The sequence below is a fragment of the Mustela putorius genome, unplaced genomic scaffold (genome assembly GCF_011764305.1).
Source record: "Mustela putorius furo isolate JIRA1106 unplaced genomic scaffold, ASM1176430v1.1 tig00000868_pilon_pilon_pilon, whole genome shotgun sequence".
In the NCBI taxonomy this organism is placed as follows: domain Eukaryota; kingdom Metazoa; phylum Chordata; class Mammalia; order Carnivora; family Mustelidae; genus Mustela; species Mustela putorius.
In genome coordinates this window covers 5664396-5681126 of record NW_025421502.1, presented here as the reverse complement: position 1 = coordinate 5681126, position 16731 = coordinate 5664396, and the positions used below count along the sequence as shown (strand labels likewise).

Sequence of the window (16731 nt, the reverse complement as noted above, 5' to 3'; positions counted from 1 at the left end):
CTTGTGCTAGCTGCCTCTGTCACCCTTCGAGGCCTACTCTCTCTCCTCCCTGTGATCTGTGACCATGAAGAAGAGAGCTGCTCCCCTCTGGCTTCCAGTGGGTTTAGCAGGAACTGGGGGGTTGTGAAGAAAAGGCGTCAGTGGTATTTACACTCCTGACTTTGTCCTTGCCAGGCCCCTGACACAGCCCCCTCTTACCTTATCCTTGCACTGTGTATTTTAGTTGTGTGGGATAAATACTGGGGTGCTGATTAGAAGGTTGTTTAAAAAAATAGAATTCATGGGTGTATGTGCTGACAGGTGTGTATGTATGTGTGATGACCTGGACTTGTGTTGAGAGTATGTGGTCTGTGTGTGCACACATGTGATGGAGGTAGTTTAGAATGCCTATCTTTGCATTTCAGTAAGTAACAGGAAGAAGGAGTAGGTTTGTTTAAAAAGGAAAGTTGATGTAACAAGCTCCTTTTTATTACATGCATCTTAGGAAATCTCTCATCGAAGGGAGTGATTTAAATGGAAAACATCGTGAAATAATCATCAAGGAGGATCTCTCTCAGCCACGAGGAATTGCTGTTCATCCAATGGCCAAGTAAGTATTTGTGAAAATAATGCACTTTCCCATAGGGGTCATGAGAGTTCATGTTTGATGTACTAGTGTCCAAAATTTGTCGTAAGACCTCAGGTGTTCAGGGGAGTCAGAAATCAAGAAAATCCATGAGATTGGTTCAAACTTTCAGAAATGATATAGCTAGCATGACTTCATCATCCTTTTAGGTCTTTAGACTTTCTATTCTTACATAAAAGTTTTGTTATTCCCATAACCTTCCTTTTAAGCCAATTTAATTTTTTTATAAAAGAAGTGGGCTATAATTCATTAACCAATTAGATGTAAGAAAACATAAGATGAGTTTGAATGATAGGTCATTCCTAGATTTAGATAACTGGAAATAGAAACCATGAGAGATGAGAGGACTATGTTGGTAATCGTGAATTTGACATATTGGCGAAAAATGTTGGTTTAAGTTTAGAGAATTAAGGAAAATATTGTATTCCTTCCTAGGTGTTCAAAAACAAGGATTAAAAACTAGGCCTATTTTATTTCTAATGGGAATTTTTTGATGGTCTATGGGAAATAATATACTGGCAGTAATTGATCATTGATTTGGAGCCAGCCATGTGATTTAAAAAGTGAGAATGTAACCATCTCTAAACAAACCAATATGAAAGATAATGAACCATATTGACCTAAAAAAATGTGCCTCAGCATCCAATTCATGTAACTTAAAATTGACCAAGTTAAGTGAGTACACTGTATAAAACTAGATAACAGATAAATATGCTACTTCCTTTATGTTGCAATTTTACATGTAGAGTGAGTTTTATAAATGCATAGCACCTTTGCTAACATGATTATATTGCCTTTTGTAGCATGACATGCTAATTTAAGAATATCTTCTTGAACACACTTTCAATTAGTAATATAGTTCAATTTTTCAAACTAATTTATTTCTTTATTTCTTCTTTATCTAATGATCTGAGACTTAATTCAGCATTTCCTGTCCAAGATGCTCTACATAGACAAGATAATTTTTGCTATTGAGAACATTACATGTCCAGAGTACACTGCTATACTTTCTATATTCCTTGGTGTACCACTTCAGTTTATTCTAAAGTGATTTACATTGATGTTTTCAGTGATGAAAGAATAGAAGAATTTTTTTTCATGCAAATTTTGTTTTATGCTTTCTTGATTAAAGGAAATTATTCTGGACTGATATGGGGATTAAGCCACGAATTGAAAGTTCTTCCCTTCAAGGCATTGGCCGATTGGTTATAGCTGGTTCTGATTTGGTCTGGCCCAGTGGAATAACAATTGATTACTTAACTGACAAATTGTATTGGTGTGATGCCAAGCTGTCTGTGATCGAAATGGCCAATCTGGATGGTTCAAAACGCCAAAGACTTGCCCAGAACGATGTAGGTGAGGCTTTGGGATGGGTGATTTCTTCCTTTTGTCCTGAGTGTTGACAATTGTTAGATACAAAATGTGTTTACACATACACACAGACAGACACACACACTCAACTCCCCAGACACACCTGTCCCTTAGCCATATATGGTGAGAGAAGTATGGAGACAAACACACTGACAGATTTCTTTGGGGACTTCTGAGCTACAAAGATTACCTTCACATTGGAATACTGGATAAAAACATGATGATTTATAAGCATTTCTTTTTGCCAAAATCAGAAGGAAAATATTAAAAATTTTAATACCTCTTTGGGGATAAGAACTTTATTCAGTTGTCATTTGTTAGGTTTTAGACAATGACGTTTGTACAACTGTCATAGTATTACCTTTAGGTATTAATGAATATACATTCATAGCCAAAGATTATTATAGTTTTCTTTCCTATTATATTTTCAGATTTTTCATGGGGTGACATGTATGTTCATAAACATATTAAAATGCTATAGTCTATGCTGAATGTTAAAAAAGAAATACTGGGGATGTCTGAGGGTCAGTTGGTTAAGCATGAAACTCCTGGTTTCAGCTCTGGTCATGATCCACAGGTAAAGAGATTGAGCCCTGGGTTGGGGTCCCTGCTCAGTGGGAAGTCTGCTTCCCCTCTGTCCTTACCCCCACTCCCGTGAGCCTGAACTCTCTTTCTCTCATAAATAAATAAATCTTAAAGAGAGAGAGATGAATACTGAGTATACCAGGAGCCACTGCATTTTCTTGAGCAGGAAATACATATGATAAGACTGGCACATCCCTGTAAGCACTTAGGTAGCAGTATTAGGGTTGGATTGAAATCTGGAGAGAAGGAAATTAGTCACAAGGCTGTTGTCTAGTCAACAGTCAATGTAGGCCTGAGATAGAACATTGCCATTTCAAAGTAAAATGGAGGATTAGAGTATTACAAAAAAGTCAATGCGAATGAAAAACTTCAAGAATTTGGTAATAGAATATCAAAATGAGAGTCAGGGAGATGCTAAAGATGCTTCAAAGATTCAGAAGCTGGTTGGTTGAGTAGATGCAAAAAATACGGCCTATCTCTTCTATGAAGAAGTTGCTTAATAATTCCATATTTATTTTGTCTATTCTTTTTTGGGGTTAGAGGAGATGAATTTCTAGGTATATATTATACACTAAATTGATTATGATAAGTAAATTTAAAATTTTATGTAGTTCCAAGATTCCTTAAAAACTAAGGGTATAAGGGGTGCCTGGGTGGCTCAGTGGGTTAAGCCTCTGCCTTCAGCTCAGGTCATGATCTCAGGGTCCTGGGATCAAGAATCACATCGGGCTCTCTGCTCAGCAGGGAGCCTGCTTCTCCCTTTCTCTCTGCCTGCCTCTCTGCCTACTTGTGATCTCTGTCTGTCAAATTAAAAAAAATAAAATAAAAATTAAAGGTATACTTTACAATAAATCATAAGCTTTTGTAAGATCGTAGACTTTACTCACCCAGGCACTTAACAGATATTTATGGAATCATTTTGGGAAGTGGAGATACAGTAGAGATACATGTTTGTTCATGGGAGGCATATATTATTTAAGAAATACATCACCCAAATAAGTGGGAAATTATAGCTTTGATACATGAAGGCTTAAAAGGATTTGAAGATTCCTAACCAGAATGTAAAGATACCATATGCTAACCCCAAAAGCATAACAGATACTTTGTAAATAATTTCTATGCTTTTGTAATCTGTGGCTAATACAATTTCCTGTTAAAAGCCATTATCGATGGATTTTGGGGAGGGTATATGTTGTAATGAGCCCTGGATATTCTATAAGACTCATGAATCACAGACCTGTATCCCGGAAACAAATAATTCATTATATGTTAATTGAATTTAAATTTTAAAAAAGCTATTATCAGATATTTGCTATGAAAAGATCTAAGTGACCATTTCCATCATTACAGTGCCATCTACTGGCGTATAAGTAAGTGGTGGCTTTTTGGCCGCTCACTCAGGATTTTTAATGTAAAGATTGAAGGATTCATTCATTCATTCATTCATTCATTCGTTCTTTTTTTTTTTTTTTTTTTTTTTTTTAATGAGAGAGAACGTGCGTGGTAGAGACTGGGGAGGGGCAGAAGGCAAAGGAAGAGAGAGAATCTTAAGCAGGCTTCAGGCTCAGTATGGAGCCTGACACAGGGCTCCATCTCACAACTCTGAGATCATGGCCTGAGCCGAAATCCAGAGTTGGACGCATAACTGACTGAGCCACCCAGGTGCCCCCGAAGTAATTCATCCTTCACTTAACATTCAACCGTGGCTCTTCTATTTAAAAAACTAACGAAGATTGTTTCTAGTGTGAGGTATTTGTTGAAAAACTATAGCTAATTTTCATCAACTATATTTCAGTATTAAAAATAAGAAAAATAAAAAAATTTTAAAGAGATTTAAAAAAATAGCTAATTCTGACACGTGCTACAAATGGGTGAACCCTGGAGACATTATGGTGAGTGAAATAAGCCAGGCACAAAAGACAAATACCATATGATTCTATCTACTTGACGTATCTAGAATAGTCACATTCATAGAAAAGTAGAATGAGGGGGGTGGGAAATGGGAAGTTGTGGTTTAATGGATATTAGAGTTTCAGTTTTGCAAGATAAAAAATTTCTGGAAGTTGGCTGTATAACAAAGTGAATGTCCTTAACACTGCTAAAATGTATGCCTAGGTTAAGATGATATATCTTATGTTAGAGGTATTTTGCCATAACAAAAAACCCTCATATCTATATTAAAAATGTCTGTGCTGCATTTATGGCTTTAATTGGGAACAAAAGGCTAGAGACTACTAAGATTCTCTAAGGGCTCTGGTCAGTAATGATGGATGGAGACTCATTGTCACCAGCACAAGTCATTTTAGTTTGCTGCCAGAAGAGGGAGACATTCATCCTAATCCACCAAAACCACTGCTCATTTGCAAAAAAAAAAAAAAACAAAAAAAAACTGGTCTGGGAAATGTGACTGAACAAGATTAAAGGTTCCAAATTTGGGGCTCCCTAGCTTTAGCCTCTAACCACTTGAGACAGTGTATTACAGCATTTCCCTGCTTACTACCAATACTTGAATATCTTATCAGGGCAGTTCCAGGGGCATGGAGAGGTGGGTTAGTTGAGGTAGGGTCAGAAGAGCCCACTTAGGGGTTGACAGGAGCCGTGAAAATGGAGGCAGTAGGTAATAAATGACTTTTAATCAGCTTGGCCAAGACGGGAAGGAAAAAGACAAGAGGAAGCTAGAGGGGTCAGGGAGATGGGGATATTAATGAGCTAAGGGAAGGCAGCTAGTAGAAGGAAGAGAGTGAAATGTAAAAGAAAGGGATAATTAACTGAACAAGGTGTGAGAGAAGGCAGGAAGAATGAGACCAGGAGCACAAGCCAGTGCACTAAAACCAGGTAACAGGAGAGGCACGAAAGGAGGTGGGGGTCCAATGCAGGGAAATGTGTTGCTGGAGATGGGAATTTAAAGAGACTGTTACTGAGTTACTTCGAATTGTTAAAGGTCCTTACAACAACTTGCAAATTTAGCCGACTACTTAGTGTTGCCACTTAAAATACAAGGAACCTAGTGCAAAAACAGGTAAAATAACTCACTGAAGTTTAGTCTATAGGGACAGAATCACCAAATACAACATTGCTGCTCTAGCCTCTTCCTTCTTGATGTTCTGTCAATCAGCCCACATTCTCCCATGCCCCAAATGCTGTGTGACAATGTGAGCACCTCATACCACTGGGCTCCCCTTCTAGAACAAGGTTCCCTCACCATGTGGGTTTTCCCTGGTTCAGGCATAGGTAGTGGTGTGTGTCTTGCTTAGCAGCTATAGCAAAGGAATGCTTTAGTGTGGGAATCACATGAGCATGTTGTAAGCCTTGTTCTTTTAAAAATATTCATGGCAAAGACAAGATGTACTTGTCTTGGATTCAAACTTGGATATAAACTGCTTTCAGGGCATCCTTTTGCTGTGGCTGTGTTTGAGGACCATGTGTGGCTCTCAGATTGGACTATGCCATCGGTAATGAGGGTGAACAAGAGGACGGGCAAAAACCGGGTACGTCTCCGAGGCAGCATGCTGAAGCCTTCATCACTGGTTGTAGTTCATCCATTGGCAAAACCAGGTACACTGGCCATGTCACACAGTGTTTCTTTGGCTGGCATCTGTAACTATTTTAATTGATAGGAGAGGAGGAGGATATCGCAATTCTCACTAATCTGGGTGGATGTTAAGATTTCCTGAGATTTGGATTGGGTTTAAACTGAGACAATCTGGTAGTAAATTTGGGCTTCATCTTTCCATTCTCATGTTTGCTTCTCCTGACCAGCTTCTACTTAAGTTGGTCCTTTCCAAGGAGTCTTGGGTTAAGGGCACTGAGGGTGGAAATGAGGGATGGGGGGTGATTTAGACACCTGCAGTAGAAGCTTCTATCTCGACTGGGGCATTTCCCTACCCCCTGAGAGCGCCAGGGCCTGAACATCATCAGTGTCCTGTACTAACTTCCTTCTGGATTGCCCCTTGTTGGTTTGACTAGATTATGAGTCAGCAAATAGGGATCATACCCGCCTAACGAGCTTCTTGAACAGAAGTACTGACTATATTGGGGTGCAAGGGTGGCTCAGTGGGTTAAGCCTCTGCCTTCGGCTCAGGTCATGATCCCAGGGTCCTAGGATCACATCGGGCTCTCTGCTCAGCAGGGAGCCTGCTTCCCCCTCTCTCTCTGCCTGCTTGTGATCTCTTTCTCTCTCTGTCAAATAAATAAATAAAAATCTTAAAAAAAAAAGTACTGACTATACTCAATAAATATACACAAGGTAATAACATTCCAAGCTGATCTTAGAACTGGCTCCATTAGGAAATCTTCTGAAATAGATCTTGATATAGGTTCCATTTAGATACACTGAAATTTTCCCCCCAAAAGCTGTACGCTGTGATCTGTATCAATGGCACTTTTTTGGATCTCCAAGCCCATCTGTGAATGTTCCTCTTTTCCCCACAAGGAGCACAGCCCTGCTTACATCAAAATGGAGGCTGTGAACATATTTGCAAAGAGAGGTTTGGAACTGCTCAGTGTTTGTGTCGTGAAGGTTTCGTGAAAGCCCCAGATGGCAAAATGTGTCTGGCTCTGAATGGCCATCAGATTCCGGCAGGTAAGATGATAAATTGTATGGTTAAATTATTTTATTTTGGCTCAGGGATATAGTTCTACATCAATCCTCATGCTTCTGCTGATGTTTAATATTTTGTTTTTAAAAGCTTCCCTGCTTCGGGGCGTCTGGGTAGCTCAGTCAGTTAAGTGTCTGACTCTTGGTTTCAGCTCAGGTCATGATCACAGGGTGCTGAGATTGAGCCCTGCATTGGGCTCCATGCTGGATGTGGAGCCTGCTTAAAGATTCTCTCTCTCCCTCTGCACCCCCCACCCCACCCCCAAAAATGCTTTCCTGCTTTTAGGGATGCTGAGTCTTTTTGTTTTGTTTTTCTGCTCTCATGAGTTTGGGTTTCTTACTAAAGATTAAATTCAGTCGACCTGCTCTAGTTGTAAAACTAACAAAAGATACTATCCAAAACATTGAGTGTCAGTCTCCACCCCTCCCTGGCATTTACAGTGGAGTGGCCCAAACTTGGGGTGAAAAAATGCCAGCATTTGACCACCTCGGATAATGTTCAGAGACATTTTGTTTAGACATTTTATGGCCTCAATTTTAGAGGTAGTTATATACAATCCTACCACATCACTGGTCTTAATATGAAAAGCAAAGTTCTTTATAGTAAATAACTTTAGGATAGTAAATAAGTGTAGGGAATGTAGCCTGAGAAGGTTTGGATCCATGTTTAAAAAACTAAGTCTGAAACAAACAAACAAACAAACAAACAAACAACAAAACAAAAAAACTAAGTTATGACTTTGAGGCAGAGGAAAGGAAGAAGATATCAAATGTGATGTGTAGCGAGTAGTGCTGATCTGCTTCCCTTGAATGGGGATGTAAGCGGTAGTAAAGATTTTTTAAGAAATTGGTTTATCTAGTAGGCATGGTGTAAGTTTGGTGATAGATAAGCGGCAAACATAAGGATTGATTTTCCATGGACCAGAATTGAAGATTTTGGATTTTTAGAATTTTCCATGGATTGTTGCTTTAGAAAAACAGTTGTCAATATTTTTTGTTTTAGGACCCCTTTACACTCTTTTTAAAAAAAGACTTATTTATTTCTCTTAGAGAGAGAGAATGCACATGCGCTCAAGTGTGTATGTGAGCAGACTTTGCACTGAGCAGGAAGCCTGACACTGGGGCTCGGGGCCACCACCCTGAGATCATGACCTGAGCCAAAATCAAGAGTCGGACACCAGGTGTCACCCCAGGACCCTTTTTCACTCCTAAACATGACTGAAAACTCCAAAGAGCTCTTGTTAATGTGGGGTATATCTATCAATATGTATAATATTAGAAATTAAAACTTAAAAAGTTTAAAAAATATGTCCATTATGCTATAACAATATTCTAATATGTATGAGCATCACATATTTTTAGGGAAATAAATGAAATAACTATTTTCTAAAACAAAAATATACAGTGAGCATAATGGCACTGTTTTGCATTTATATCCTAAAGTCTGGCTTAATATAGAGCAGATGGATTCTCATATCTGCTTCTATGTGAAATCTGTTGCTTTGTTGTTTTGCTTGAAGCCTATGAAGAAAATCTGACCTCACACATAGATTTGGAAAAGAGAGGATTGATCATTTAATAGCTTTTTTAGATGACTGTTTTGTGTGTCTTCTTTCGATACTGTGGCAGAACTGGACAGGTCGTAGTTTCTTAAACCATAGTTGCAGTGTGAATCTGAAGCCACACCAATAAACTTTTTGTCACCAGCTATGTTAATATCCAGTGGTCTATTTTGTACGTTGAGTGACTCTTTTACCAATGCATGATTTTGTGGTGTCATGTTGGTCATATGAAAATACGGATTGCCTGAGTTGTGCATATCTTCCAAGTGTCACACATGTAAATCACGTTCATTAATTATTACCATCAAACTCATTAGACGGGTCTTTGAGTTTTGGTATTTTTGGTCAAGCTCAGGGTAGAGAAGAAAAATTTTCAAAATTCTACTTTTTACTGGGAAGCTAATATTTATCATTAGCTATAAGTACTGTCAGTTGTTTTTCTTGAAATGACAGATTCACCTCATTTTTGAGAACATGCTTGCCAAATTTCTAAGTGTTCATAACAAACTCTGTCAGTCAGCCTTCCAAGTGAAAATTATATTCAATGTAAAAAGAGGATAGTTTCAGCTTGCAGCTCAAAGAGTACACAGTGCTTTTCTTCCAGATGACCAGACAACCATTGTCACTTCATAATGTACCCAGAATGTTTTATATATACTTCCCATTTTGTTATATAGAATTTTAAAGAGCCAAGTATTCCATGGTTGAGATTTTAAAAAATGAATAATGCTTAACTGCTTCATCATGGCTCTTCTTAAGTGAGACAGGATTTGTTTGTGTATGTGTGTATGTGAATGTGTACAGTGAAGAACATGACTTTTAGTTGATTTTGGTGCCATAGACTTAATTCATGTTAGGATGCCAGCAGTCTTACCTGATGTCCAATGTCACATGTATTTGCATTTTGTGAAAATAGTTTTGACCTTATGGACTCTGTGCATGCAATGGGAACCTGGGGTCCAAGGACCACAGTTTGAGAACTTAGTGTTTTAGGAGATCCATTTTTCCTATGTACTACGGAATTGCATAGGTCCCATGCCTATGTTAAATTATCACTTGTTTATACCCTTACACATTTCTAAATACAGGTAAAATAAGTATTGAAAGTAACCTAAAGGAGGAGTATACATGGAAGGCAGGTTAGGGAGATCATCTTATTAATTTGTCCTTAGTGGTGGTGGGTTGTGATTGTGAGTTGATAATGTCCGTTAGGATCTTAGATTCTACTCTTACTGTATTTGCCGGTACCTAAAAGAGTCCTTTCTTTTTGCTCTCTGGCTCCCCCAACCCTCAACCATCAAGTGCTCTGGGAGAAACTGGGAGGGTATGGTGTAGCGGGCAAAATTTTCCAAGTCACCAAAACACCGCTAGTTTCCCTGAATGCTCTTGCTGTACAAGTCTACACTCAAACAACCAGCACACAGCCATAGGTACAAATTAAGTCTAAGTTTCTTGATCATAAAAGTACACAGTGCTTTTCTTCCAGATGACATTAACTGTATCTTTTGGTCTTCACTAGGTAGTGAAGCAGATCAAGGGTTGCCATTGAACGTCTCATCCACGAATAGAGGATCTGAAGAGAGCATTACAGAATCTCAGAGTCTGCTAGTGGCTGAGATCATGTTATCAGGTATGAACGAGGAATTCTCCAACATAGCTTTGGCTCCAGCAATTTCCAGCCTACTAGTTAGAATCCTGTATTCGCTCTCTGACTTTGGCTAAGCGTACACAAAACAAGTCAAGCCAGACTTTGGACTCAAACTTTGATCCTTTTTTTCTGAACCGTGTGCCTGAGGAAGATGGCACCATGTTAGACTGGACATGAATTTACTCATCGAGAGTCTTTGAGCTGAAACTTCTTTGAAGAAATCTAACTTGGAAACAAGGGTGAAAATTAAGATGGAACAGACTCAAGTTTGTCCCCATCCAGACCTAGTAATTTTGATATTTAGCCCATCTAGCTAGACTTCCCTTAGTGTGAAAAGTAGATAGTAACTGATAAGCAAATATGGTTTGGTTGCTTCAGCTGCTCCAGAGGTTACAAAGAGCAAATAGTAGAATTGTGTCCTATATTGCACATTTATCACCAGAATGCTAAATAATTTGTTCAGTATGTAACAACTTCAGGGAGCCTAATTCTTTTATACTCTATATTTACTCATGAGGTCAATGGTTTTCAAACTGGGCTTCACTCAGCCCAGGAACCTCTGCAAGCCTCACCCCTTCTTCACAGCTCTCTACCTGTAGTTGGCATAGATCTCCTTTGAAACACGGTATTTATTTATATTTCTAAGATTTTATCTTAACAAAGTATCTATGGCTAAAAATAAGTTTGAAAGCTCCACATTAAGACCTTAGATACACTTAAAGTGCTCATTCAACTTTTGTGGTCTACAGACTACTTTGCCTGTGTAGGATACCTGGAGACCTCTTCCCTTTCCCTATTATAAGAACTTATCAGTACAGGGGCACTTGTATGGCTCAGTCAATTAAGTGTCCAACTCTTGATTTCAGCTAAGGTCATGATCTCAGGGTTGTGATATCAAGCCCTGCATCAGGCTTCCTACTGGGTGTGGAGCCTGCTTAAGATTGTCTCTCCCTCTCTCTTGGTCTACCAAGAGAAAAAAAAAAAGAAAGGACTTACCAGTAAGATAAAATACACAGATACACAGAGGTGGATATTTTTGGTAATTACAATTTGTATGGAGCTTTAGAGTTTACTAAGTACTTTCCCTCTAAATTGATTAAAAAAAAAAGATTTCTTTATGTATTTGAGAGGGGATTGGGGAGTGGCAGAGGGAGAGGGAGAGGAGAGAGAATCTCAAGCAGACTCCCTGTTGAGCACAGAGCCCGATCTCACAACCCCAAGATCATGACCTGAGCCAAAACCAAGAGTCAGAAGCTTAACTGACTGAACCACACAGGCACCCCTCTAATTTGATTCTGACTACAAGCCATCACTTTACAGATTTGAAACCTAGACTAAGATATATTAAGGTAATGACTTTACCAAAGATTTTTGAAAATTATGGCCAAATAATTAATTCATATCCAGACAAAGCCTAGAAAACACTAGCACATTAGGAATATTACTCATTTAGTGATTATTTATTTGCTACATGCTGTGCTAAGCACTAGGGATACGATGATGAGCTAAACACAGACCTGTTCTACAAGGTCACAGTCTGAAGTCAAGAAAAATAAATGATGGGATAAAACAATATAAATAAATATTAGCAGTATTGAGAACCATTTCAAAGTTGCTAAGAATCCCTAAATGTTCACAGAGCACGTTTTGAAAGACTAATGTTTGGGAGACTCAAAGACCAAGGTAATGAGAGATAGTAAATTAGGCACATGGGTGGGATAGTGGAGTGATAAGATACCCAAATATTTGGAAAACACATACTGTATTAAAGGCTGTATTTGCCTTCATACCTGAGACTATACTCTACCTTGTGCAAAATAGATGGAAATGACTGTCTTTGTGAGAACTGCCTCCTCTTTCCATATCTGAACTGTGTTCTATTTTGTCTTAGTCTATAAAGTTTTAGTTCTAGTGGTGGTAGGCTAAGGGCTCATATTTGTATTTTGTAGTGAGACTTCATTTAAACAAAGTATCTATGCTAAAAATGAATTTGAAAACTCTAGAATAGATTTTAGGTTAGGATCAATATATTCTTATTCCCCAAAGACATACAGACTGCTGTGTAGCAAGTAGATCTGTCTACAACAAGGCAAAGAAATTCAATCATAAGATTTCCTTGTCAAGTTTACTAAAATAATGAGTTTTTCTAGGTTCATGAATAAAATGTGAAATTCTGAACGTGGCCTGTTGGGTGCTGTCTGAATCAGTCCTTATATACTTCACCAGCCTCTGTGTGGGCCTTTTTGTCCTGGACTTTCTCTGGCTGGCTTCAGTCGCACGGGCCTTGCCTGTAACAGATAGATGGTGTGTTCCTAGCCCACAGCACTCTTTCTACACCCATCCAAGTCGTATGTATCTAGATCTTAGCTTCAGATCCCACTTAGAAGCTTTTCCTAGTCTCCTAAGTGGGAGATGAGAGTTATTTCATCTCCCTTAGAACCTGGTGTTGTGGGGCCCTGGGTGGTTCAGTGGTTTAAGCCTCTGCCTTCGGCTCAGGTCATGATCGGGCCCTGGGATCGAGCCCCGTATCAGGCTCTCTGCTCAGTGGGGAGCCTGCTTCCTCCTCTCTCTCTGCCTGACTCTCTGCCTACTTGTCATCTCTGTCTGTGAAATAAATAAATAAAATCTTTAAAAAACAAACAAAAAAATCCCAAAACCCTGAGAACCTGGTGTTGTTTCTTGATAGTGTGTATCACACCTGTACTTCAATAACTAATCATACAAGACAGCAGAGGCCCTGTCTGTATTCTCCATCACTGTATTTTTGGCTCATATTAGGATCTAGTGTGTGATAGGTACTTTTTAAAAAATTAATTTTAGTAGTTTAACTAATAGGCCCTGGATTCTTTTTCTAATGTCATAAGGCTAATTCTAATTCAGACTGTCACAATACTCTTCTTCTTTATCATCCTTATTTACATATGTATAAAATTTATTATTCTCAGTTTTTTTTAAATCATTTTTTTCCTCAGTCCTTACAATTATCATTTGAAGTAGACTGGACAAAAAAATGTCACCTGTATTTTGCAGAAGAGGGCTGTGAAGCCCAGGCACTTATTCCTTCCAGAGCCAGCTTGTGTCAAAAAGAACTTTGGCTCTAGCCCATCCCCCAGCCCCCAACAGCATATCCAGTGCTTTTCATTATGCAAAAGCTGCCTTGCGGTTTGCAAGTTACCAAATAAATCCTGAATTATATTCTAATTTAAGGCAATTCTGCAACTGATTTAAAATGTCTTGGGTAATTGGATCTTGTCCACCATACACTGAGCAGCCTAGTGACTTGAGAGCTAGTCTTCCAAATAAATGCCAAATCAAATGGATAATTGATTTAGTCTGAACTTATCCATCTTGAAGAGTCATGAGTGACAGGAGATGACCAAGCAAGAATGAAGGGCATGTGTTCCTGCATGAGAAATCTCATTCAAATAGCCAAGCAAATCAAATGCAATGACCTAATGTGTGCATTTACATGGGACCTGAATCCTCCTGTGATCATCTTTCTTTAATTTATGGGCAAGTTTAGAGGACTTCTTTTACCTCTTCTGTATTCAGGTAAGCAAACTTACCAGTGAATAGAGAGATGATAGTTTATATCCTGCTGTGGTAGGTCAGATCCCCCCAACTCCAACTGCGGCATTTGGAGAATGATTATATACATAAGTAGTCAAAAGGAAAAAAAAAAAACTTGCTCATGTTTATGGCTCAACATGCAGCTCTGTCCCCCGGGGCATTTGCATTTCAATGGACTATGAAATGAAACGATCCATTTACAGCTTTTAGTTTATATGGTTCATGACTTTGTAAAAGTGCCTTGAGGTTTGCAAGTCATTGCATAAATCTTGACAATAACCATACATTGTGTCATACATATTCTCATATATGAGACATAATTTTAGTAAATTGACAATAAATCTTTTTATTGCATCTTGTATCATTGTAATAAATTCTTATTTTTTGTATCTCTGCCATGTTGGTACCCAGATCTACTTGTTAAATATTAGTCTGTGTCTTCTGGGGGCATAAGAATATATTGACCCCTATTGTATGTCCTAATGGTTGAGAATTCTCAAACAATAAAACTTTTGATATTTGAGCCTATTACTCCTGGAAATTTTATAGTTCAAGTTTGCAAATGCTTTTTAAAAAGTTATAAACAAGTTCACACAAGGTTCTTTGAATACCAATAGATCTTTAAGACTAAAGATTTACTGAAAGCATATAAATGGGAGCATATAGCTTGTGGACCCTTTAATATAGATATAGTTTAGAGGTCAACTAATTGTTTCTCTTTGGAGGTTAACCTGTCCCAGGACTCAGGAAGGAAGTGCTAGAATGTTCTGTAGAACCCAAAACATTCAAACCCATTTTTCCTCTAAGGCCTGCAAATAATCTGATGGGGTTCTTGCTCTTTGCAGACGCTGATGACTGTGGTCCTGTGGGATGCAGTTCACAGGCTCAGTGTGTTTCCGAGGGAGAAAATGCAACATGTCAATGCTTGACAGGATTTACTGGGGATGGAAAAGTATGTTTTGGTAAGAGCAAAGGCCAATACATGTATCTGGAAAATAGGGAACCAGAAACATTCTTTCAGATAATACTGATTCAAAATCTCCAGAGGATTTATGTAATCATCAGGATAGAATAAATTAGTTCATATTAGCTAAAATGATAATGAACAGCATATCTAGAAAATATGAAACATATAGTATGTTGTTATATTATAATTACATGATATATGCAGTTGATATTAAGGAGAAAATTTTATAATTAGTTTTAGAAGCATGAATTTGAGCTTGAGTCAAATTTATAAATTCACCAGTTACAATAAGAACACAAATTTCCTCCCCTAAAAGCTGAGGTCTTAAGTTTAAGTTGAATAAATTGGTTGTGCTGGATAGGTTTCCATATTACATTGAGTGCCTTGAAATTTTAAGTTAGTGATTATTGTAAGAATCTCAGTTTTTATCATCTGCAACCCTGGCCCAATGTGATGTATTTACATACACTTAGCTAAGCAGACACCTAAACAAGCTGTAAAAATTGGTTTGGACGTGAACTTTAAGACCAAGCTACGGAGTTTGCATTACATTTGCAAACAGTATCTGAAAGCGGTTGAGTGATTGGTTGTATGAATGCTTATACTTCTGTTTTTCCCATGATTCTCATTTAATGCCAGGATTGTCTACATATTTCACTAATCATTTTGCCCGCAGATATAGATGAATGTGAGACGGGCATCACTGTTTGTCCTCCCACCTCCTCTCAGTGCGTCAATACCGAAGGTGGCTATGTCTGCCGGTGCTCAGAAGGCTACCAAGGCGATGGGATTCACTGTCTTGGTAAGAGAGCATGTGTGCCAAGGGAGGAGGCCAGAGGCAGGCCTCTGAGGATGGGGAAATGCTGTGGGTGTGGTGGGTCAAGAAACGACAGGGTATAATATAAGTGCCACCCATGTTAACACTCAAAGAGAAGTTACGTGAGCTGTTCAAACTGACATAGGTCGATTCTGGATGAACAGTCAAGTTTGTGCCCTTGTGCTAGGATGGGACTAGTCAGCTTCAAGATGCTGCAGAGGTTGTGGGTCCCTCTGCCTTTCTCATTCTTTCTCTGGAGTTGAGTGACGCCAGTGCCCATTAATACTCCACACCTCAAGCCATCATGGCGGGGAGTCGTACAGCATTTTCGTTATCCCTGGATTTTGCAGGTGAGCCGCGGTGAACTGCAGAGCTAAGGGAGGCTTGTTGGAAGTCCCTGCTCTGGGCATAAAGGAAAGGGGGGAGTGGTTCTGTGAAAGGGCTCACGGGACAGCTCTGGAGGAGTGTCAGTAGACGGGAGATGCAAGCCACTGACATTCTGATACAAGGAAGGAGTGATTAAGATGTCTTTCATAATCACCGTCCTCTGCCAAGGTCTGGGTGTGGCTTCTGGGTTGGGAGCTCACTTAATGGCTGTCTCATGCCATGTCAGGTGTCAGGAACATAGCAGCACCCACAGGTAGGGACCTGCCTGAAGCCACCCTAACCCCATGAAGCGCTTACCTGGAGTTTAACAGGGCTTTCACATGTCTCTAACAGTATTTTCTTTGCCTTCTGAAAACATGCAGATCTTTTCATGGTGAGGGGCAGATGACCTGATAAGAGACTGAAATAATACTGCTTTTTCCCACATGCTGAGGTTAAATATGAACCATCAGTCACGACTACCAAGTGTTTTTGGAGCTGGCTGGTTTAAATCAGACCTTTATCAGATTAGTTTTGTGGAGTCCACAGTCATTTGTAAATAGTCTTTTAAGCACATAGTTGGCTGTCAGTCAAGAAAATGTCACTGCTCTAATTAATCAGGC

General features: G+C 39.0%; 1 protein-coding gene across 1 annotated transcript in view; it reads left to right on the top strand.

The window, feature by feature from the left end:
- EGF (epidermal growth factor) overlaps positions 1-16731 on the top strand; it is a 97277-nt gene that overhangs the window by 61353 nt on the left and 19193 nt on the right. The window contains exons 12-18 of the mRNA XM_013053985.2: positions 485-589; positions 1758-1981; positions 5969-6136; positions 7014-7163; positions 10260-10370; positions 14804-14920; positions 15602-15727. Of these exons, the coding sequence (XP_012909439.2) occupies positions 485-589; positions 1758-1981; positions 5969-6136; positions 7014-7163; positions 10260-10370; positions 14804-14920; positions 15602-15727 (1001 nt within the window). The remainder of the gene's footprint in view (positions 1-484; positions 590-1757; positions 1982-5968; positions 6137-7013; positions 7164-10259; positions 10371-14803; positions 14921-15601; positions 15728-16731) is intronic.